Source organism: Ailuropoda melanoleuca, chromosome 12 (genome assembly GCF_002007445.2).
Source record: "Ailuropoda melanoleuca isolate Jingjing chromosome 12, ASM200744v2, whole genome shotgun sequence".
Lineage (NCBI taxonomy): Eukaryota > Metazoa > Chordata > Mammalia > Carnivora > Ursidae > Ailuropoda > Ailuropoda melanoleuca.
In genome coordinates, this window is record NC_048229.1 from 5,053,927 (window position 1) to 5,077,619 (window position 23,693).

General features: G+C 55.7%; 1 protein-coding gene across 21 annotated transcripts in view; it reads left to right on the top strand.

Annotated features, from left to right (window-relative positions):
- The window catches only part of NCOR2 (nuclear receptor corepressor 2), a 217,925-nt gene that overhangs the window by 75,964 nt on the left and 118,268 nt on the right, over positions 1–23,693 (top strand). For all 21 annotated transcript variants that reach the window (XM_034639637.1, XM_034639639.1, XM_034639635.1 and 18 more), the window contains 5 exons: positions 986–1,113; positions 2,696–2,873; positions 9,139–9,318; positions 13,677–13,790; positions 23,531–23,587. In XM_034639637.1, the coding sequence (XP_034495528.1) occupies positions 986–1,113; positions 2,696–2,873; positions 9,139–9,318; positions 13,677–13,790; positions 23,531–23,587 (657 nt within the window). The remainder of the gene's footprint in view (positions 1–985; positions 1,114–2,695; positions 2,874–9,138; positions 9,319–13,676; positions 13,791–23,530; positions 23,588–23,693) is intronic.

Here is a 23,693-nt window from a genome sequence, read left to right on the forward strand (position 1 = left end):
AGAACTGAGCGTTCTAGGCAGACAGAGTTAATCGATTCGGGTTGGTACAGTGGGAAGCCAGTCCTGTTTTCTCTTTTGAAAGACTTGTTTCTACCCTTTTAAAATTTTTTTAAGGATTTATTTACTTGAGAGAGAGTGAGAGAGCCCGAGTTGGAGGAGGGGCATAGGGAGAGGGGGAGAATCTCAAGTAGACTCCCTGCTGAGTGCAGGGTCCCTCATGGGGCTTGATTTCAGGACCCTGAGATCATGACCTGAGTCAAAATCAAGAGCCGGACACTTAACTGCCAGAGCCACCCGGGTGCTCTTCTGTCCTTTTTTAAAAAAACCTTTTAATGTGTTTCAAATCTGAATGTAGTTGACAATCAGGGTACATCTAATTGTTAACGTTTAGCTTTTCCCCAGAGAGTCACGGACACTAGGTGGCATTTTCCTTAAGAAGGAGGGTTTTGCCTGCAGTTTGTCCTTCTGACTTTGATCTGTACTTCTGTATGTGACACACGTGTGTGGCTTTTCCTATCACAGATCAGACTCGGGAAGCCCAAGGTGGCGCCTTGTCCTGGAAACTGTCCTGGAAACTGGCCTTTGAGCCTCCCAGGCCGTCCGGTGCTGGTGGTGTCTCGTGCACACACCCTGCTCCCTTAGTGCCTGGTTGGTAGACATGCAAGTTGTGGCTTATGCAGCTGTCTGCTGACGCGCGGGCTTGGCGGTCTCCTCTGGAAAGAGGGCGTCATCGCAGAGCGCTGTAGGTGCCGGGGGGGTGGGGAGTGAGGGACCGAGGCTGTGCACCACAGGGTGCAGGTCAGCTGGCGATCGACCCCGGGCATGCCCTCTGGCCACTCTGGGCCTCCGGAGCCGCGTGTGGACGTGGCCCGTGGCCCAGCGCAGGAACGAGCACTGGGCAGGGAGCGTGCGACTCTGCCCCCTGTGCCTATGACTGTGCAGTGGGCTGTTTTCACTCACTCACTTCCTGGGCCTCTCGTTGCAGGACGTCGGGCTGCTCGAGTACCAGCACCACCCCCGTGACTACACCTCACACCTGTCGCCTGGCTCCATCATCCAGCCCCAGAGGAGGAGGCCCTCCCTGCTCTCCGAATTTCAGCCTGGGAATGAAAGGTGAGGAGAAGCTTGCACATCGCCCAGCTCGGAGCCGCGGCCTCATTTCTCTTGTCGGGGAATGGAGGTCTGTGCTCGAGCAGGAGCTGGCGTGCTGTGAAATGGGGGGTGGTTGAACTGTGCTCGCCTTTGTCCTGGGGCAAAGGCCTTCTGACTTCCCGTCACGGGCCATCAGTGGTCTCTGGGTGTGTGCCGAGGCAGGAGGGGTTGACCATCAGGATGTGGAGGAACAGGGCTGGGGTGCTGGTTGTGAGGGACATGTCTGCACCAGGGTGCCCACAGGGAGCCCCTTTCCTTCCCTCCCTTTGTCCTCTCCTTTCCTGTGCGGCCTATTCTGTCCCTCAGCTACCAGACAAGGTGTGTGCCCATTGCTGATATCTGCCTGTTGCTGGGCTGGCCTGCCTTTCCTTAAATCCAGGTGGGAGGACAGGAGCCAGTGCAGCGGGATGGGGACCCCAGTGCGGGGAGGACCGAGGTCAGAACAGGGACCCAAGATGCCAGAGATCATAACAGTGCTAACTGCTAATGAGTCCTGCCATCTGGCACATGCCGGCCCCTTCTAGGCTGTGGGCACACAGTGGGGATCCAGGTAGACGGCCCAGCCTTCAGGGAGCCTGCAGTCTCGCAGGGGAGATACGCCACAAACACCACACAAGATCACTCCAGAAGGAGGCACGTGACCTGTTCATTACATGCAGGGTGGGGCTGGTATTACACCTCCGGGGATGTCAGGAAAGGCCTCTCAGAGGAGGGGTACTTGTCCAATATGTAGCTGGTCATCCAGAGAGCTGGGTAAAGGCACTCCAGGCAGAGGGAACAGCACGTGCAAAGGTCCAGAGGGGAGAATGTGCTTGGAGTGTTCAGGGAAGGCATGAACTTGGAAAGCATTTCAGCAGGGGCGGGCAGTGTTCAGGCTGTCTGGTAAAGAGCAAGAGCTGGAGGTAGAGTCTGGGAGTCCTGGCTCTGCTGTGTGTGCTTAGGCAAGGCATGCCCTCTCTGGGCCATTTTGTCCTCTGCATACTGGGGGGCTGGTTAAGGAGAGCCAGTCGGGAGTGAGCAAGCTGGACAGCTCCTGTCTCTGCCCCAGGCAGCCTGGCTGAGTTGAGGGGGCAAGGCCACATTCAGCAGCCAGAGCACTGTGGTTGGCTAGTGATGTCTGCCCTGGGCGGGTGATGTGCAGACAACATCGTTGTGTGTGTTATTGTCTGTGTTGTACCCACAAGGCTTTTCGGATTTGGCTGTGCGCATGAATCAGCCAGGGTTCTTGTTTCCACGCAGAGTCTGAGTCAGTAGGTCTGGGGTGGGACTCCAGGCTCTGCATTTGTAACCAGCTCCAGGTGGGCTGCTTGTCGTGGGCTGTGCTTGGTGACGAGGGAGTGGGGAATCACCACCAGTACATCCTCTTCCTGTAAACATAGTGAACGGTGACTCGCAGGAAGACAGGTCTGCGATTGAGTCCTGCCTCACCGTGTGCCCTTCCACAGATGGGCACTTCTCTCTCGGGGTCTAAGAGGGGCTGGCGTCCAGCAGATGCTCAGCGGAGGGCAGTAGATGCGATGCCCTGTGTCCTTGCCTCCTGTAGGTCCCAGGAGCTTCACCTGCGACCTGAGTCCCACTCATACCTGCCTGAGCTGGGCAAGTCAGAGATGGAGTTCATTGAGAGCAAGCGCCCTCGCCTGGAGCTGCTGCCCGACCCCCTGCTGCGGCCCTCACCCCTGCTGGCTGCGGGCCAGCCTGGGGGCTCTGAGGACCTGTCCAAGGTAAGGCCTGGCCCCAGACGGAACTCCAGAAGATCTGGGTTTTCTTCTGCGATTGGACTGGGTGCAAGGTGAGGGGTGGGCGTGCTGGGCTGGGGCACAGCGTTGGCAAGAGGCTGGGAGGGGGGGGCTGAGTGCAGGGTGCCCCAGGGCTGGGCAGAGGCTGGGCCTGGGCCAAGATTGGCTCTGCAGGCCACTTCTTGGCTGGACAGGGACCTACCTTGGCGTGTCCAGCCTGCAGGGCCACCATGTGGCCTGTGCTATAGAGAGCTCCTTCACTTGACGCCTCTTTAAAATGGAAAGTTGAGCCGAGATGGTAGGGGGAGAATGTGCATAGCTTAAGTGCCTGTGGCAGCTGCTGTGGGAGGTTCTTCTGTTATTTCAGTAAATCTCAGGACAGTTGAGGCTGGAAGCTTCTTTGGTGTCCATTTTGCACAGAGGAAGCTGACGGACGTGCTAATGGAGGGATCCCAGCCAGTCACCCAGGTGCCCCTGAAGCTGTTGTACTGTCACTGCTGGGGATGGGACAGGGTTGTGGCCAGGTGACATGCTCATCCTTGGCTGCCTGAGTGATGGAGGTCACCTCTGCCCGTACTGAGTATTTCCATTCAGCTTCTTCACAACCGTGGGGACACATGTTAGCTCATTAACAGCTTCCCAGCTGCTGGGTGAGGTCAGTGCTCCTCTTACTGCAGCACTGGTGGGAGTGGGAGCCAGGCCAGTCAGTGGAAGTGGCCCACTCGGGCCTTCTGGGTCCTCTTCTCTGCCTGATGCCGGACAGGATTGAATGGTGGGATTTCTGGCCAAGGCAGGCGCTTTACTGGGGGGCTGGTGCAGAAGGGGTATCCCGTGGTGGTGGTGATGATGGTACGTTAATGTTACGTCAGCGTGCCAGGTAGCGTGCCAAGTGTGGGCATCATTCTGTTGCATCTTCCTAGCCCCGTGAAGTGTGAGCAGAGAGCATACTTCTCATAGCGGGGCCCCAGCCTGAGGGAGAAAGCCACTCGTCCACCATCCCTGGGAAGTGGCCACTGAAGCCACCTAGCTGTCCTGCCGTGGGCTTCCCCTCTGGTCCCCCTAGCGGGCGATCTACCTCCCTCTTCCCAGTGCCTGCTGTCCCCCCATTGGCACCTGAGTTTGTGCCCTCTCCCTTGCTTCCTGACTGCTCAGTTTCCTGGGAGGGATGTTGCCATTAGGGAAGCTATTTCCCTAAGCCGGTCTTGGATGATAGGCGAGTGGCATATGTGTGAAGGGGTGTAGGGCCATGTCAGTGGCCAGGCCAAGGGCATGCCAGGCAGCTTTGATTTCCTCCCTAGGGACTGGAGCCCCCAGTGGGTTGTGCCCCCTGCTCCTGTCCAGTTCTGCCTAGAGAACAGGCCGACAGTTGTCTCTGGCCAGCCCCATTAGGTCTCTGCTGCGCACCCATACTGGCCTCTGGAATAGTGGCTCAGAGCCTTCAGGCCTTTGGGTTCTTCTAAGGGTCTCTGTGCCTTGCAGTGGCTCTGTGAGCTTCTGTTTGTCCCTCTTCTTGCAGCTCCCTGGGGAGTCTTAGTCTTTGTGTCCGTTTCTGTCTGTCTCTGTGTCTCTGTCTTCTCTTCCTGGACCCTGGGGGTCAGGGGAGTAATGGGCCCAGTATTGGGGCCTGCCTGGACCAAGTACTGTAATTGCTCCAGGCTGCTTGCTAATAAGAGCATTTGGAAAGTTTGAGCAGATTTTGGGCAAGGGAAGAAGCCAGGGGAGAACACAACTCTGAAAGTGTTCAGATGTTTTTTTGCGTCTGCTTTGTGGAATTCAGCTGGATGCATGAGACAGGAATTCAGTGGGATTTTTTTTTACAGCCCTGCCCTGCCCCCCAACACCAGCTGTGTTCCTTTTTCTTATAAAAGTGTTCTGTTTTATAATGCTTCCCTGCCCTTGAGCCTCTGGAGTTTTGTGGTATCAGGCTTCCTTTGGAATTCATCAGACTTTGTTTTAGGTGAGTGTAGAGTCATCATACATAGAACCGTTTCTGAAAGTCCCTTTGTCTCTTGGGCCTCTGTTGGCTGAAAGGGACAGAAAACCCATGTCAGACTAATTTAAGAATGAGTCTTGGCTCATGTAACTGGAATCCAGGGTTTGTGGACTTCAGGCACAGCTCAATCCAGGTGACATGATATCACCAGGTCCCCATCTCTGTCCCTCTCTTGGGTCTGCCGTCTTCTGTGTGGTCTTGGTGTGTTGACAAGAAGGCATTTTGTGACTACAGGCCTTCCTCTTTCCATGTTCAAGGCCAGCATAAAGGGAGAGCTTTCCCTCCATCTCCACATTTCCAGCCATAGCTGTTTCTCTTCTTGCCTGTGCTTGGGGGCTTTGTCCGTCCTAGAACCCCTCATTGTGACTCCAGAGTGGACTGTGAGTGCCTGAGGCCGGCTCTGCCCCTGCCTGAAGCTGGGACGTGGAGGACCTCCCTGGCCACAGGGCTTTTGTTGTCTCTGTGTCTTTAATTTTGTGTAATGGGTTTTCTCTACTGTGTTGGCCTGAATTTTACACCTAGGGCATCTGACGGGGAAAATGGTGCCAATTGCTACCTGGCGACCGACTGGATATGGGTTTGTTGTTTTGCTCCTGTGGCTTTGGGCTGAAGTGAAGGCCAGCAGCCATCGGGAGAACCATCTGGAGGCCCAGTAGCCAGGCTCCCTTGGTCCCATTCCTGGAAAACTCAGTTATGGAGAAAGTGCCCTTTTGCCCCTGGGTGTGCATCATCTTTTTAAGTCGAGGTAAAATTCACATAACCTGAAATTAACCATGTGAAAGTGAACAGTTCAGCGGCATTTAGTACCTTCACAATGCTGGCCAGCCACCACTTCTACTAGTTCCAGAACATTCTCACACCCTGAGAGGGGACCCCACACCCATTAGCAGTCACTCCTCATTCCTTCCTCCCCAGCCCCTGGCAGCCACCAATCTCCTTTCTGTCTTTTTGGATTTGCCTGTTCTAAATGTGTCCTATAAACGGAATCCCATAATACGTGGCCTTTTCTGTCTTTCGCTCGGCATCATGTTCTTAAGGTTCGTCCACGGTGTGGCACGGATCAGAACTTCTTCCTTCCTTTTTATGGCCAAATCGTGGTCCAGTATATGATGATCCACATTTTATTTGTCTGTTTGGCCATGGATGGACCCACTTGTGCGTTTTTGGTGAGAATAAAAGCTAAGCCTGAACCTCAAGTGACAAGAACCCATTGAAGAAGATGGGTCTTACCCATCAAGAATTTAAGGAAAAATTTCCAGCAACTTTTCTAGTGGTTCCCAGCAGTTGCCAATTGCTTCATCTAAGCCTTGCGCTGACCCTGCCAGCTTTGGGATGGAATTTTGTTTTTGCTAGTGTTGCTTTCGAGAACTCTTCTGGGTGGGGGTTCTGTTTATCTTCCTTCTTGGTCCTGCTGGAAGATCAGAGAGGGGAGGGGAGATGTTTCTTACAGCAGATAATGCTGCTGGGCTCCAGGGCCCACTCCACCCCACACGTTTTGTCTCCAGAACCCTGAGAAGTGACTGAGTCTGCAGGGAGAGACCAGCCATGCGCCCTGGATGCACGGAGGAAGCGGCAGATCTCGGGCTGGGGGAGGTGGCAGGGGAAGGCGAGTCTGATTTCAGCTGGTGCAAAGGTGGAGTCGGGTGTTGTGGGCAGAGGAGATAGCTTGTGCAAAGGCCCTCAGGTGCCAGAGCACACGAGCCGATTCTGGTGTGGTGTGTGTGGGGTCAGGTGCCCGTGCGCCCGTGTTCACCAGCTGGGCCCTCCTGTTGGGGAGTAGTTAGGGTCCCAAGCTCACTGAGTGTTTTTCTAGGGAATTTTTCTTCTGCAGAGTTTCGCCACTCATGTCAGGGGTCCCGGACCCTGGAAGAGATCTTGCTCTTGCTCTTTTGTGCAGCCATGCAGTTCTTTGGGATGAATAAGTGCATGGTCTGGACCCTGTTGCTGCTGTGGGATGCCCTGTAGCCTGGTCTCATGGTCTTCCCACCTCTGCAGAGTCTGACTGAGGCCCAGCCTCAGCATCTTGTGCCCTCCAAGCCAGGGCTCCACTGCACGTGGCTGGTGAGCACAGGCACGTCACTGAACCCTACCGGGTCTTATTTTCTTCATCGGGGAAATGGGATAAACAGTATTCCTCCTTTGCAGGGACTCGTGAATTGCAAAGGGTAGAGGTTGGCAAACTTGGCAAGCTCGAAACTTAGTGCTCAGCCTTTTTTTGTGAATAAAGTCTTGTTGGCCATGTTCATTCATTTGCGTCCTGTCTGTGGCTGCTTTGCCGATGCAGTGGTGGGTGAGTAGTTGGACAGAGTCCAAAATACAACCTGAACTATTTTGCCACTTGGCCTTTGCCAGGTGCGGGGTTAGATCCTTGCCGGACATGTGCCTCCACGTTCCCAGTTTCCTTGTCTGTGCAGTGGGGACAAAGTGGCAGCCCCCGTACGGCTGCTGTGGGAGTCTGGTCGATAGGGTATGCTGAGGATGGGGATGAGGTGTGCAAGGAGGTTTGATTTCTGGGGCCTGTCTGTGGACGCAGCCTGAGCAGTGTGGGGGCTACCTGGTTGAGGACTTGGGGTCTTTTCTGTATTTCCCCTGATGGGTTTTTTTTTTAGATTTTATTTATTTATTTGGGGGGGGAATGGAGGGAGGGAGAGCGAGCAGGGGGAGGGGCAGAGAGAGAAGCAGACTCCCCGCTGAGCCGGGAGCCTAATGGGCCACTGGATCCTGGGACTCCAGGACCATGACCTGAGCCAAAGGCAAGCGCTTTACCGACTGAGCCACCCAGGCGCCCCTCCCGAGTGTTCTGAGCATGGAAAGCCTAAGTCCCCATGCCAGCTCTGCCCATGTCTCAGAAGGAAACGATGATGGCAGAAGGCAAACCCAGTGACATCCCGAGAACCTTGGGCCATGTGGACCTTGTGAGGGTCTGTGTTTAGGGGAGGGGTGGATGCACGATGGCACAGCCTCTGATAGTCCTGAGATGGGGAGCACTTGGCAACCCCTGGGGCTGCAGTTGTCCCAGGGAATAATGTGTCCTCTGTCCTCTGGGTGCAGCTGCCATGGGGGTGGGGAGATGACGGCCTGGAGCTCCTCCCCGGGGCCTCCTCTGCCAGCAGCTGCTGGCGTGGCCTTGAGGACGGCTCGGGTGTGGGCTGGGTTCTGCTTGTGCCGGCCACCAGGCCTGGAGCCCGGGTTTGGGGCAGGACAATCCCAGCCCCCGCTCAGGAGGCACTTACAGTATACCATGCTCTGAGCTGAGCTCTTTGTGCACGTTAGCTCATTCCAGCCTCTCAGCAGCCTGGGAGGTGGGGATCGTCCCATTGTACAGATGAGGAAGCCGAGGCAGGGAGCGGGTCCCTGAGGTGCTTGTGGTCATAGTGCTGGGAGGTGGTGAAGTGGGCTATAATCTGAACCTGGGGCCTTGCACGTGAGTGCTCCAGAGGCAAGGACTGGGTTTTGTTTTGTTTCTGTAACCTCCTCCCCAGGGTGCTCCCAGCACAGCTTGGGTGCTCAGTAAACCCCAGCTGGCATGAAAGTGTCGATGCATAGCCCAATGAAGGATTCCCTTGTGTGTTTAACCCAATTTTGAAAACAGCTTTATTACACAAAAAGTAATCCTTTCCTCAAAGAAGGAAAAGCAGAAAAATACTGGTCCATAAAAAGAAGAAAGTGAAAGCCTCTCCCCCACTGCCTGTACCTACTTGCGCCTCTGTGTGGCTTGTTCTCAGTTCTCGTGTTTATAAAACCAGGCTTGCGCTCTGTGTGATAGTCTGTAACTTGCCGATCTGGACAGAGTGGTGTGAATCGATGTTTGTGGAGGGTCTGCTGAGGCCAGGTCTTGGGGGCTGGGATCTGGGGGTCTCGGTACTTGCTCTTGGAGTTTGGTTTTGTGGGAGGACACAGCTAGGCTGGTGGAGCAAGAGAGAGGCGTGTTGTGGGAAGAGGGAAGAGGGAAGAGGGAAGCCTTCACGACCTGAGAAGAGGTTGTGAAAACTTCCATATAGGAGGACATAAGGGGTCAGGCCTCTGTGGAGTGGGTGGCAGGCTGGGCTGAGTCCCCTCAGCAGGAGGGCCAGGGAGGGCCAAGGCAGGGACGTGGGATTTGTAGGCAGCCCTGCGTCTGGGATATGGGGACCGTTGTGATAGCCGTCCCATGTGCTGGGGCCTGAAGCCATGGCTGGAAATTCAGGGAGCGTGGCAGGGCATGCTGGCTGGGCTGCCCTCTGCGCTGATCCCATGTTCCTCTTCCCTCCCCCGCAGGATCGCAGCTTGGCAGGCAAGCTGGAGCCCGTGTCTCCTCCCAGCCCTCCGCACACTGACCCTGAGCTAGAGATGGTACCTCCGCGGCTCTCCAAGGAGGAGCTGATCCAGAACATGGACCGGGTGGACCGCGAGATCACCATGGTAGAGCAGCAGATCTCCAAGCTGAAGAAGAAGCAGGTGCGGGCCGGGGGTGCGGGGTGCTCTGGAGAAGAGAACACGGGGAATAGCAGTGAACGTGTGCCGGGCCTGCCCACGTGCCGGCTCGTTTTTCTGCCTGATGGTGCCTGGGCCAGAGTGCTGTTCTGTGTGGTGCACGGCTGGCCACAGAGCTTTCTGCAGTGATGAGAATGTCCTGGGCCTGCGCTGTCCACAAAGGTAGCCACAAGCCACGTGTGACATGCACCTGGTGCGGTGGAGGAGCTGAACTTCCAGCTTCTTGTGACTTGAATAAAACGACACCCGCGCTTGAATAAGCCTCAAGTGCCTACTGTACCAGCCGGCTGGGGCGAGGAGCGAGGTGTGGGTGAGGCCAGGATTCACAGTCAGGCTGTCGGGGTTCCGATCTTGCTGCTACCACTCCCCAGTGATGTGGGGAGGGCAGTTACCTCTCTGTGCTTCGTACCCCTCCTGCCTCTGGCTGTGGCCCTGGAAGCTGGATGGGCGGGGCCTCCCAGCTCTGCCTTAGAACAGTCACCTCCCCGAGCCTTGGTTTCCTTTCTGTGAAACGGGAACGGACGTGACAGCACGTCATAGGGTTGTGAGGAAGAACGGGGTCCTGTGGTATGGTAACCATTGAGACCAAAGAAGAGTTAACGTAAAGATTTGTGATACTAATTTTATAGTTTAGTTTTTAACATTAATTGATATAAAATTAATCGATAATCTGCTTTTTCCTGGATCCTCACAGGCTTCCCTTTGGCATCTTCAGTCTCTGCTCAGACACCCCCACCACAGCAGGGCCCTCCTGGCTTTCATAGGAGCCCTCCCCAGCCACCCTCCATCCTGGGGCCAGCAAATCCAGCCACATCTGGCTTGATGCTGGTGTTTGTAAATAAAGTTTTATTGCCACACAGTCACTCTCACACGTGTTGTCTGTGGCTGCTTTCTAGATACAGTGGCAGAGCTGAGTGGTCACGACAGACACCTGGCAGCTGGCAGAGCCTAAGGCATCTACTCTTGGGGCCATCACAGAAGTTTGCCATCCCTGTTCTGTCCCCGCACCCCTCTTGATGACATCACTCTTTGAATGACTACACATCCTGCCTTGTCACATTGGGGTCCTCTCACAATTAGAGTTTACAGGCAGGGTCCTCGTGCCCCAGCTCACTGCCGTGCTCCTCACCGTGCTGGCGCATAGTAGGTGCTCAATAGAAACTTGATTGAGTCAGTGTGACACTGTCTTGACCCTGAGAAGCGTCTGGGTTGCCCCTGGGGGATGCAGGGTCACAGTTAGTCCTCTCTAGGTAAGGAAGTATGGGCTCCAGGTAGGGTTAAGGGCCACCCGGGCCACCATGGGCAGCGGGTTAAGCCAGTTCAGGGCCATGTAAGCAGCTTTGGAAGGAGGTCCAGGTTGTTGATCGATTCTAAGAAGGCATCGGGGCTATTGTTTGCATGGAAGAGCTGGAACTTGGGGGTGGTCCAGCAGCTGGGCTGGTCACTGAGGTTTAGCCGGCTGTCCCTGACCTGGGGGATAAGAGGTGGGTTTCCAAGATGATGGCTCTGGCCTCCTGAATGAGGGCTGGGTGGTGGTTGGGGTCAGGCAGTGTTTCCAAGGGCAGGGAGGGAGGGAGTACTTTGGTTGCTCCAGGCCTGGCTCTGGGATGGGGCTGTAGCTACAGGTCATGTGCACATGTTTATGACTGTGGCGGGAAGCCAGGTGGCCCAGAGCAACCCTTGATTGTTTGTTTTTTTTTTAATTCCACAGTGGCATTTATTTTATTTTTTAAGATTGGGGCGCCTGGGTGGCTCAGTCATTAAGCGGCTGCCTTTGGCTCAGGTCGTGATCCCAGGGTCCTGGGATTGAGCCCCGCCTCAGGCTCCCTGCTCAGTGGGAACCCTGCTTCTCCCTCTCCCACTCCCCCTGCTGGGGTTCCCTCTCTCGCCGTGTCTCTCTCTGTCCAATAAATAAATAAAATCTTGGGGGGAAAAAAGATTTATTTATTTATTTATGTATTTATTTATTTATTTGAGGGAGAGAGAGGTTGAGAGCACAGTCGTGTGGGGAGGGGCACAGGGAGGAGCAGACAAGCACACTCCCCACTGAGCAGGGAGCCCAACACGGGACTTGATCCCAGGCCTGCTGAAAGCAGACACCTCACCAACTGAGCCACCCACGTGCCCTGCATTTATTATTTTTTTAACTAGAATTCACAAAACATAAAATTACTTACTTTAAAGTGTATAATTCATTGTCATTTAATACATTTGTAAGGTCAGGCAATTATCCCTTGTATCTAGTTTTAGGATATTCTCATCTCCCCTAAAGGAGACCCTGTACCCCTGAGCTGTCACGCCCCCTTCTCCCTTCTCTCACCCGCCACCAATCTGCGTTTCTGTGTATGAATTTATCTATTCTGGGTATTTCATAGAAGTGGAATCCTAGAATGCATCAGCTTTCCTGTCTGGCTTCTTTCCCTCGGTGAAAGGTTCATCCATGTCATAGTAGGTGTCAGTGCCTAATCTCTGTGCCCCACGTGCAGCTTGAACTCAGGATCCTGGGATCGAGAGTCACATGCTCCACCGACCGAGCCGCCAGGAGCCCTTTCTTTCCCTTTTAAAAAAGGCTGAATAACACCCACCGTGTGGATAGACCACATTTCTTGTACCCGTTCGCCTGCTGGTGGACATTTGGGTTCCTTCCAGCTTTTGACTGTCGTGACAGAGCTGCCGTGAATGCTGCGTTGAGGTTTTTGCTTGAGTGTCTGTGTTTGGTCCTTCGGCTCTGTACATGGGAGTGGAGCTGCCGGGTTGTCTGGTGGTCCCGTGTGTGATGTTTGGAGGAGCCGCTGGACTGTCCTCCACAGCAGCTGAGCACGGGGCTCCCGGTCCCCCCACGGCCTCACCAATGTGCCTTGTTTTCCGTGCTTCTGTTTCCTTCTAGCCGTCCTGGCGGGAAGAGGTGGGATCTCACCGTGGTTTCGGTTTGCCTTCGATAGCCAGTGTCTGTCAAGCTGTGTAGCAGCACGTTTCGTGCATCTTCTCCTAGAGAGGTTTGGGGACTTGCCCAAAGCGCAGAGCTGGTGAGCGATGGAGTGAGGTTTGCATCCGGCTCTGGCGGAGCTGTGCGTCGCCAGGGTCTTTGTGCGTCTCAGATGGTATTTCTCCTTGGTGCCTCAGGAAGGGCCACCTTCACGGATCGGAGAGAATCTCCTTCCTGGCTGTATGCTGCTTCCACTTACTCGCTGCTTCTTTTTTTTTTTTTTTTTTTTTTTTTTGCACTTTCTGGGGAGCAGATTTCCATGTTTTGCCAGATGCTGGCTGCCCTTCTGGAAGCTACCTCCAGGGGTCACTGTGGGACTGAGGCAGCTTGGCTGTACCAGCTAGGCCTGGGTGCCCGCAGAAGCCAGGACTGGATTTTCTGGCTCCTTCTGCATTGGTCTTGTCTTGGCCGCCTTTTTGAGTTTATATTGCTTTGCTCCATGGTCCGTGGTCTTGGGTAGGCTGTGCATTATGAGCAGAAATAGTGTTCTGTTCTCACTCCGGATGCCCTCTCAGATTGCACATACCTGGGCATTGGCCTTCTGTGACCGTGGACCAGTGTCTTAAGCTATCTGATCTTTACTTTCCCTTTCCGGGAGAAGGTGGATAGGGCGTGAAGGGATGCCCTTTGGTGTTTGGAGGAGGAGGGTCCAGCCCGAAGAGCACCAGGCAGATGAGGATGAGGACGTGCTTGCTCGGTGCTGCGTGCATTGCCTGCCCCCGCACATCAAACCCTCGCACCTGCCCTCCACGGTGCAGACTTTAATTATCCCTAGTCTCCAGATGAGGAGAATGAAGCCCAGAGACGTTTAGGCATTTCCCACGTAGAGAGCAAGGAAGTACTTGAACTAGGGTTCCAGTCCACACAGTTGGGCTGCAGCATCCACACAGCCTCCCCTGATGGAAATGGTTCTGGTAATGATGAGGAGGAGTTAGCCATCGGCTTTTAGTGAGCCCCCAGCCATGCTGTACGTGGACCAGCTTGCCCGGGAGGCCTGGTGATAAGCCCTGTTTCACAGACCAGGAAACGGCTGCACAGCACGACTCGGCCCTTGGCTTTCGCTCACCTAGCTCATGAGTGGCCAAAGTGGGATTTGAACCCAGGAAGGCTGGCTGCACCGTGGAGAGCCTGCAGTGGGCCCTTCCCCGCCCAGCAGGGGCCTCTCCAGGGCTCGGGGTCCCCTGGTGACTCAGAGGAAATGGTTAGCAGCCTGATTTCCTGTGCGAGTCCACTGAGCTTGCTGGGCTACGCGGGGCCGCCCCTCCACCATGGGGGTGCTGCATCCCGCCTTCCGCCCTCCAGGGTGCTCACCACTGCACTCTCACCCTTCCCACAGCAACAGCTGGAGGAGGAGGCCGCCAAGCCCCCAGAGCCCGAGAAGCCCGTGTCGCCGCCGCCCATCGAGTCAAAGCATCGCAGCCTGGTGCAGATCATCTACGACGAGAACCGGGTATGCCCCACCCTGGCCTGTAGAGCCCTCACTCCCTGTTCCCTCGCTGGCCCTGGGCTGGCTGCCAGGTGTTGCAGCTGTCGCCGGGAAGGACCGGCTTTCTCCCTGGGCCTCAGCATTCCCATATGAGAAATGGGGACCTCTGTGATCTCCCATGTGTGCACAGACCCCAGGGTTTGGGAGCAGGAACAGGAGGGGGCAGCCTATCTTGGTGTGGCTGTGGCTGTTCTGCTCAAGCGTGCTGATGGGGGTGGACTGTGGCTGGCCTGTGGGATGCAAGGGGGCAGTGTAGGCATCAAGTTGTAGGAGAGCCTCAGGGCTGGTTGATTGGAAAGTTGGGGTGGGAAGGACTGGGCAATCAGTTTGGAATTCACACAAAAGAAATTCCTGTAATGCAGAAGTCAGTGGTACTATTATTATTATTATTATTATTATTATTTTTATTGTTATTAACAGTAACAGTAAACAGTACTATTATTATTATTATTAACAGTAATAGCAAACCTTTTCAGGCAATGGGCCAGGTTCTTTACGTAGCAGTCCCAGGAGGGTAGGTGCAGTAATTGTTTCCATTTAACACAGGGAGAAACTGAGGCCCGGAGAGGTTAGGTGAGACTTGTCCAAAGCCACACAGCTAGAAAGTGGTGGACCTGGGACTTGAACTTGTGGGCCGTCAGGTCCGAGATCATGAGCACTGGCCTCTGCTGACATATAGCCTTGGAAGGGGCTTTGGCATGGTGGAACACAGGGTCTGTAGCCGGCTGTGGGGGCTCCTAGAGATCTGGAGGGCAGGTGCTGGCTGATTGGAGGGGGCTCGGTCTTGGTGACTTAGGACCAGAGCAGAGTGTCTCCAGGGGTGCCCTGAAGTGGAACCTGGTGTCTGGTGAGGTGGGGAGCTTGTTGTCATCCTAATCAAGACCCTGAGAGCTCAGCTTCCATGATTCATAGTGGACTCTTGGCAAATGTGCTCAGGGCCTATGGGTGTGAGTCCCCTCCCATATTTGACAGGTGAGGAAACATCTGTCCCCACAAATGGACTGTTTCTTGTCTGAAGTCCCATAGTGAAGTGTGACAGATGGGGGACCTCTTCTCCCTGCCTTGTCTCCTCTGGTCCCCCTACCTGGCAGGTGTCCTGGCTATCCTTCCCAGCGGTCTCTGCTGTAGGATCTGCCCCTGGCTGCTTAGAGCCCAGGTGGGGCCTGGGCGGAGGCCTGGTAGCTTCTGGAGCCCGTTGCAGTAGCTGCAGATAGGGACTTACTGATCAGTTGGTTTGGCAACGCTTCCACCTCTTGAGGCGGCAATAGATGCGGGGTGAGACTGAGCCCTCTGGGGGCCTAGAGCTACGTGCTGGACCTTGTGGGGCTGGTCACCCTCCGAAACCCTGGCCCCCACCCCGAGTAACACTAATAATGACCCTGACGGTAAGAGAGCCAATGGGTCACATATGCTAAAGCCACATATGCTTTTGATGCCCTGGGTTCACATCCCGTCTTTACGACTCCCTGGCTCTGCGACCTCGGGTGACTTGCTGAAACCTCCCCATGACTCACCTGCAGAGTGATGGTAATTATAGCACCTCCCTTGCACGGTGGCGTGGGAATGAAATGAGTTCATTGTGGAATGCCCTCAGAACAATGCCTGGCACGGAGCAAGTGCTCGCTGGTGCAGTGACTGCTGCCAGTGTTCTTTCCTGGTTATTGCTTACGTGGTGTGTGATTCCACGTAATTCTCTCCCTGCTTGTGTGAAACAGGCACTGTTGTTCTCTTCATTTTACTCATAAAGAAACTGAGGCTCCAAGAGGGAAGGCGAGCTACCTGAGATTGCACAGCAAGTGATCATTGAGGCTGGGAATTGGAGCCGAGGTTGAGCTGACTCCAGGAGCCTGTGGTGGAGGGGACAAGGGCAGGGCTCCCGGCTGTCGCCCCAGACAGCCCCTCTGCCTACCCTCCCTGACCTTTGGGTGAGAGAGCAGGCATGCTTCCCTCCAGGAGCCATGGAGGCAGGTTGGTGGCTTTTGCCCAGGATGTCATTGGTCCTTGTCATTGCTCAGCCTGTTGGGGCTGGCAGACTCCAGCAGGTTGCAGCCCCCAGCCCTCCGCAGCCAGGTGGACTCGAAGGCACAGGCCTTTGGTGCCCCCTGTGGGAAACTCGCTCCTCTTCCCAGCCCTGCCACTGACCCGCCTTTCCCTGGGCTTTGTCCTTCAGGTCTCACCAGGTTTTCCCCAAAGAGCCGTGGCTGCAGAGCAGATTGGTCTTTGGTTCCTTGGCTTCAGCACTCCCCCTCCCCCTCCCCCAAGAGCAGTTAAGACACCCCCTTCCAGTTCTTACTCAGGATGGTCTCCGTGCCAGAATTCCCATCTCCTTCCGTCCAGATTTTCGGCAGCTTCTGTGTGAGTGGGCAGATGGGGGGAGGAGGAGGGGGCTTGGATTCCAGGCCAGCCTACGCCCGGATGAGCTGGGTGGTTTATTTTAGTCTCAGGTGTTTGGTTGCTCTGGGTCCTGGCCATATTCTTGAAGTCACAGGGTTGATATGGCGGAGATGGCTAGAAGAAGGGCTTTGTAAACTGTAAAGTGCTAGACCAGGAAGGTCCAGTAAGTCAAGACCCTTGGATTCAAGAGACAGAAACCCAGCTCAAACTGGCTGAGGCCGAAGAGGGGTTATTGAATCTTAAAATGAAGGTTGGTGTTAGTTATTAGTTACTTCAGGCGTGGGTGGATCCAGGCACTCAGATGAAGATTTTGGGAGCTCTCCGCCTGCATCCCTGCTCTCTCGGTGCCGATGTCATTCTCAGGCAGGGTTCCCCAGGACATGGGAAAGCTGCTGCCACCTCAGGCCCACCCACCTCCCAGGGCAGAGGGGAAACAGTTGCAGGGTTGGCGCAGGGTTGGTGACTGGCTGGAGTCACATGCTCATTTCTCAGCCTGTCCCAGGCCCCAGGGGTAGTGGTGGTAGGGGGTCCGACTCCACTTATTGGTCAGGGCTGGGTCTCAGGCCCACCCTTGGAGACTGGGGTGCTGTCCCCAGTGTCGTTTCCCCGCCCCGGGACTAGACAGAGGGAGGGGGACTCTCCCAAGAGAAGAGGAGGCTGGCCAGGCACATGCAGCCTGTGCCCCCCAACCCCAGGCTGGTGATTACCACCTTGGGGTCCCAGAGTGCTGGCATTGCCCTGTGTGCCCCAGCACTGCAGGCTGGGGGCTTTGAGCCCATTTCCTTGGATTTCATTCTGATGGTGCCCTGATGGTGTAGGAGTGGCTGGGTTAGATTAAACTGAAGCTCTGGCAATTTCCCTGCGGCCTCATAGCTAGTGAGTGGCGAGTTAGGACTTGAACCCTCGTTCTGGGGATGCTGAGAACAGGCCCCTGCCAGGTAAATTCAGGTTCCCTGGGGGCATGACACTCATCCTCCTCTTCATTTGTTTATTCATCCATTCAGCAGCCGCGTAGTTGAGCACTTGCTCCGTTCCAGGCAGTGGGGCACAGCGGTGACCTTGGCCCACTTGCACTGATTCTCTGGCGGGGGAGACATAATCACACCCACAAGTCACCACACATGGGCACACTGTTGATCCAAGGGTTTTATCCCTCATTGTCCCTGAATTTCCCTTTTTCTGTCTTTACAGCCTCCCTCTGCCCCAGCCTTGCTGGCGTTTGTTCTTGTACCTCAGGACCTTTGCACTGGCTGTGCCCTCTGGCTGGAGCTGCTTTTTCTCACTGGGCTCACTTACTTGCTCCTTCAGTTCTCTGCTCTAATGTCCCCTTTTCAGCACTGCCTGTTTTGATCCTCCGTTTAGTCCTGAAAACCCTTCAAGGGATGTTTCTCCTCTTCCTGGCTTTAATTTTCTCTTTTGCCCTTGTTCCCACTCCACTGGACATGATTCACATTTTATTATTTATTCTGTTTATTGTAAACAGAACTTCTGTGAGAGCAAGGATCTTTGTGTCTGTTTCCCAACTGTATCGCCAGCCCCTGGAACAGTGCCTGGCACATAGTAGTTACTCAGTAAACATTTTTTGAATAAATGAAGGATGGCAGAAAGGAGGGGAGACTCTTTCCCCTGGAAGAGCCCTGTGGTTTTGGGGGTGCTGGGATTGGTCCCTGGCGCCCGTGGAGGTTAGTATGGAGGGGTTCCCCTCCACGCGGGCTGAGCCTCAGGGCCTGGAGGCTGGGTGGGCAGGAAGCCCCTCAGCTGCCTTTGGCAGGAGCAGCCAGAACTTACCGCCCCTTGGGGGATCAATAGGATTAAATTTTAATCCTCCTTCCTTCCCTGCTGGTTTCTCTGAGAGGTGGATGACAAGGGTCTGTCTCTAAATGCCTTGCCGGCTGGAAAACGCAGCTTCCCTGCTGGGCAGGGCCTGTCTGGATTTTCTGCATGTTGGACTCTGGCTCATTATCCATTCGGGGCACATGGTTGAGGTGCCCAGCACGCGCGGTGGGAGCCAGCTGAGCAAGGCTTTTCCTGCCTCCCAGGAGCTGCCTCTGTGGGCGGGGCCGGGCAGGTGCACACAGATGGCCGAACAGGAGGCAGAGTCTCTGCAGGTCCCCTGGGGTCAGGCATGGGGGGGGGGGGGGGGATTGGGCAAGGCTTCTTGGAAGCAGTGGGTGGGCCGTCACCCCTGAGGAGGAGGGCATTCTGGTGGGGAGGGGTCCCAGCACAGGCAAAGGCTCAGAGAGGGGCAGGGTCTCATTTCATGTTCAAAGGGAGAGTGTGAGGGGCGGGAGGTGGCGGCCTCGTGGGTCTAGGAGCGTGCATGCACTTCAGGGTTTGGGTCAAACAAACACGTGCAACACTCCTGAAGGCTCCCGTCGGTGATGCTGACTGTGTAGGCATCCTGGGCGGTGGGCATTTGAGGTAGACTTCCTGGGGGAGGCAGGGCTTGGGCTAGGTCTGCAAGCACGGGCACTGGTGGGACGGGCCAGAAAGGTACTACCAGTGCAGAGGACTCCCCGGTGGTGAGGAGGCTGCATGTATGGGCGCAGAGCATATCCACACTCACACGTGTGCGTGTGAGTGCACGTGTGTGCAGCAGCCCGTGTGGGGCACCCCTGTGGTTATTTGTGCATTGCTGAGTGATGAGGGAATCAGAGAGTACGATCTACATCGTCTTTTGTCTTACATTTCGAGTATCTTATGAGTAAGGATTTTGCTTTGTTTTCGGGTTTTTAAGGATTTATTTATTTGAGAGAGCGCGAGAGCATACGCGCGTTGGTGGGGGAGGGTCAGAGGGAGAGAGAGTCTTCAGTAGACTCCGTGCTCAGCGTGGAGCCTGATTTGGGCCTTGATCTTAGGACCCTGAGATGGCGACCTGAGCTGACACCAAGAGTTGGACGCTTAACTGACTGAGCCACCCAGGCGCCCTTAGTAAGGTTTGTATATAATGTAATAGGGCACCTGGCTGGCTCAGTCGGCAGAGCATTTGACTCTCGATCTCGGAGTCATGAGCTCAAGTCCCACGATGGGCATAGAGCCTACTTAGGTAAATAAATAAGAAGAAAATAAATGTAGAAAGTGATTAGGGCACATCAGCAGCACAAGACGACAAATACCGTCATGAGTAATACTAACAGTAGTGTTGGTAGCTGAGACCATGAAGCATTTTATAGAGTGTTTTGGGGGTCTAGGCACCGCAATGCCCAGCTTCAGACTCCCCGGCCCACCCGGAGCTGTAATTCGGGGCTTTCAGAGCAGTGGCTCTGGTCCAGTCCTGCAGCCCTGGCACCTGCACTGGGCTCCTCCCTTGGCCTCCGTGACTGGCCATCTTAACTACTCCTAGGGTCCAGGGTTCCTCTGGACTTCATCTTCTGCACATAGTGCATGTTGGCCTGATGAACTTGTTAACGCGAATTCTGCCTTCCCCACTGTATCTCCCTCTTCACACACCTAGAAGGTTCTGGGCTGCATCTTCAGGCCCCATGTGCAGAGAGTGCACTGAACTTTTGGGGTCCTGCTTCCCTGAATCGCTGCGGTGCTTGGCGGGTAGACACCATGTGGAGGGGAGGGTGCCGTGGCCTGGGATGGGATGCTGGGGTCTCGGACTTTCTGGGTAGGTGGGTGCATGTGTGCTGCCCCCTGTTCTGCAGACAGAGAGGTTGAGGCCTGGAGCTCAGTCCAGAGTAGGCAGCTGAGAAGCTAGAACGGGGGATCTGTGGTGGGGGCTGGCAAGGGGGCCAGCCAGGGTGAGGGTCTGGAGCCCCTGCCCAAGAGGAGAGGGGTGTGTATGTGTGTGTATGTGTTTGGGGAGGGGATACACGTTTCACTGGATAGCCGTGGTCACGTGTATGCACATACAAGTGCATATGTGCGAGCTTGTTTGGAGCACATGTGCGTTTATGCACCACACGTATGTGTTTATGTGTGTATGCGTGTGGACCTTTTGATGGCTACGTGTATCTGACATGTGCATGCACGGAGCATGTGGCAGTCATGCGTTCATACGTCCATGCGCGTGTGTGTGTACGTGTGTCTGAGAGGGCCTGTGGATGATGGTGCACATGTGTGAATGCACGTGTGTGTGTGTGTGAGCACATGTGGGGCACACCTGTGGTTATTTGAGTACTTAGACACCCTTGCATTTGTAGGCACACTTGTTAGCTGTGTGACACGTGCAGATGTCTATGTGGGTTGGCATGCTTGGGCACGTATGTGGTTGTTTTTGTTTATACTTCATGGATATGCATGTGTCCACTTGGGCCCACCCTTAGACCTGGGCGCACCTTGGTGCACACGTATGTGAATGTGGGTGTGTGTATGTGAGTCAGCTTGGGTGGCACGCAGGTGTAGACGTTCATGCCTTTATAGATGTAGGCATGGTACATGGTCATGCAGGTCCACGGGGCCTGTGCACCTGCCTATGTGTGCAGGTGACCGTGGGGTTTCATGGCCCAGCACAGCCCCCAGGCTCTCTGGCCACTGGGAGGTCTGGCCGCCTGTACCATAGGGTCCCCTGCAGGAGTGTGGTCTCTTGAATGAGAGACCCCAGCCCGCCCCCCAGTGCCAGGTGAGACCGCTGCTCCTCCCTTCCTGTTGGCATGAGCTCCTGGGGTTGCCCTCTGGGAGCTGAGCCAGGCACCCTAGTGTGAGCCGTGGCCTGGTGCTTATTGTCAACCACAGTAATAGCGATAGCCAGCCCTTACATAGCACCTACTGTGTGTCAGCACCTGATTTCAAGCATTACAGCTGCCTGAGGCGGTGCTCTGGTCCCCCATCCTCTAGAGGAGGAAGCTGAGGCTCGGGGAGGTGGAGGGACTTGCCCAAGGCCACGCAGTTAGTAAGCAGACTTGAACCTGGGCCAGCTGGCTCCACGGTCCTTGCTGTGGGGCACCATGCTGTCCAGCCCTGCCAGCGCTGTGGCGTCTTTCGGGGTCATTTCAGGACAGGTATCAGTGGGTAAACGGGGGGTGAGTAAACGGGGGGGGTGCCATCTTTGGAAATTGAGGTGCATCTTAAAAGGCTGCAGGGTTGCTGAGGGCTGAGGAGTGGAGCCTGGGGAAGTGTTAGGAGCAGAGGCACTCTCGCACCGGGCGTGTGCTGGCGAGCCGACTGCTCGGGGCACCCCGTCTCCTGCGTTCCCTGTGGCTTTGGCAGGTGAGGAAGGGGCCTCCTCCCTGCTCTCTTCTCCAGGGGGCTGCAGGAAGCCCCCTCTCTGGGTGCCCATGTCCCCGAGAGTGACGATGTGGTTGAAGATGCAGTCTGGTATGGTTCGTAGGACACGGGCTTCTGGAGCCCCCACCGTGGGCCTTGTGCCCAGATCTAAGACCCATGCTTATGCTTACCCAGCCATACCCTTCCTGTGTTTGACATCTCTCTTATCTAAATGGGCAGTTCCCACTGACCCCCCACAGAAACTCCTATTCATCTCTCAAAACCCACCTTATGTATCGCACCTGCTACCTTTCTGGAGAGACGCGAGCCCTGCTTGTTGCTGTGCGTGCCCACCACACGTACCTTCTCCATTGCACGTACTCATCTGCCATCACTGCTCTTGACCAGCTGCTCGTTAGACTTGGGGGTATTGCAGGCAGAGGCTGGGCCTCATTCATTCCGTGTTTTGCCCCAGTGCTCAGTAGAGTGGGTGCTCAGGAAATGTTTGGGTAGCTGCCCTGTCCCCTCTCCACCCCATCCCCATCCCTTCATTTGACCTGGCTCAGGAGTTCCCCTCTCTTCAGCCCCACGGGGACACTGTCTTGTTTGTGGTGTGCCCGGGGCAGGACGGTGCCGGTCCCAAGCCCAGGGGAGGCCCTGCATGGGATCTGGCCCTTGTCTTTGTTTCTTCTTGGAGCCTGGAGATCAGCAGGACTTTTTCCTTGTGTCATTTTTCTGTGGCTCAGGTCTGTTAAATGGGGACATGTCTTGTAACCGCCTCACATTGTGTTTGTGTGATTTGAATATTAACGCGTGCTCTGTGTTCCATGCTTGGCGCATAGTAGGTCCTTGGTAAAATGGCAGTCGTTATAGTCCTGATTTGTCCCCTGATGTTTTGGCCCCCAGCCACACGCTGAGGCTGCTGGTCTCGGGGTTTTGGCTCTGCACGAAGGGGGCCGAGAGCATGGCTTGGTCTTGGGTGGGCTGGGCCCAGGGCTCTAGGCGGAGCTCGTTTGAGGTGCCAGCTTGAGCCCACCTACATGCCCACTGTCTGTCACTGGGGGCGAAGTGAGGGGGAGTGGGTTGGCTTTCGGCATTCCTCCTCCCCGCTGTGACACGAGGAGCCGGGGCCTCTAATTCTCTTGGCAGCCACGCTCCTCAGGACTCTGGGAGCACCCCATTTTAGTGGGTCTGGATTTGGGGATCATTCATGGTGACTTGCTTGGCCTGTTGTCCCGGCTCCTTGCAGATCCTAGATGGTCTCCCTGAGTTTGGCTGACTCAAGAGCACCCAGCCTTTCCTGGGTCACAAGAGGATCAAGTCTCCCCTGTGCACACTGTGGGCACCCTGCTTTCTATCACACATGGTGGTCCAAATCTGAACAGCAACCCTGCTAAAGCCACTGTCCACAGCTCTCTGTCCACCCCTTCCCCCAGCTGGCCCCAGGCCATCCCCTGGGCCTCCTGAGAGCAGGCCCTGGTGGTCCCAGGCTGGGGGCCCACGGGGTCTGGCGGAGGCACAATGTCCGCCTTTATGGCCGGGCCCGGAGGTCCAGCCTGCTGCATTCACAGCCACTGAGCACTTTCTGCCACATGTTCCTGTTTTCCTAATAAGTCCCGGGTTGTGAGTGGGGAGGGAGGCGGGGAGGCCCCCGGGCAGCTCAGAAATAGTCACATGATTGTGAAATACAAGAATCCTAGAAAGGGTATCTCTGAGCGCCTCTACAACCCCCCCCCCAGCCGGCGGCATCAGCTCTGAGGTAATTGCAGACACCAGCCAGCTTCCAGGCGGAGGCAGGCATCTCGGGCCTGGCAGAGTGGCGCGCTGGCACAGAGCTGTGCCCGCAGCACTGGGCCCCGGGGGACGTGGGCCTGAGGGTTTGGGGGGGGCAGGCCACGGAGAACACCGTGTGTTTGTTAGAATCGAAACTTGGCGGGCTTGCCAGGGCTGCTGCGGGGGTATTGAGGCCCCTGTGTTTGTTTCCAGCCTGGGGAGGGCTTGCAGGGGGCCCTGCGCCCCCCTGCTCCGGGGCCGTGGATTGGCTGCTGGGCTGGGCAGCTGCCTGCTGTTCCGGACGCCTCTATTTATAATCTGTTCTGTTTGGTTTTTTTTTTTTTTCTTTTTTTTAAAAATTTCTCCTCCTCTCTGTCACCCTGCAGAAGAAGGCCGAAGCTGCACATCGGATTCTGGAAGGCCTGGGGCCTCAGGTGGAGCTGGTGAGTTAGGGGACAGGGTGGGCAGCTCTGGGCGGGGGTGGCTGGAGAGGTGGGCAGGGCAGCAGGGGGGCGTGGAGGGGAAGGAGGAAGTCGGCTGTTGCCAAGG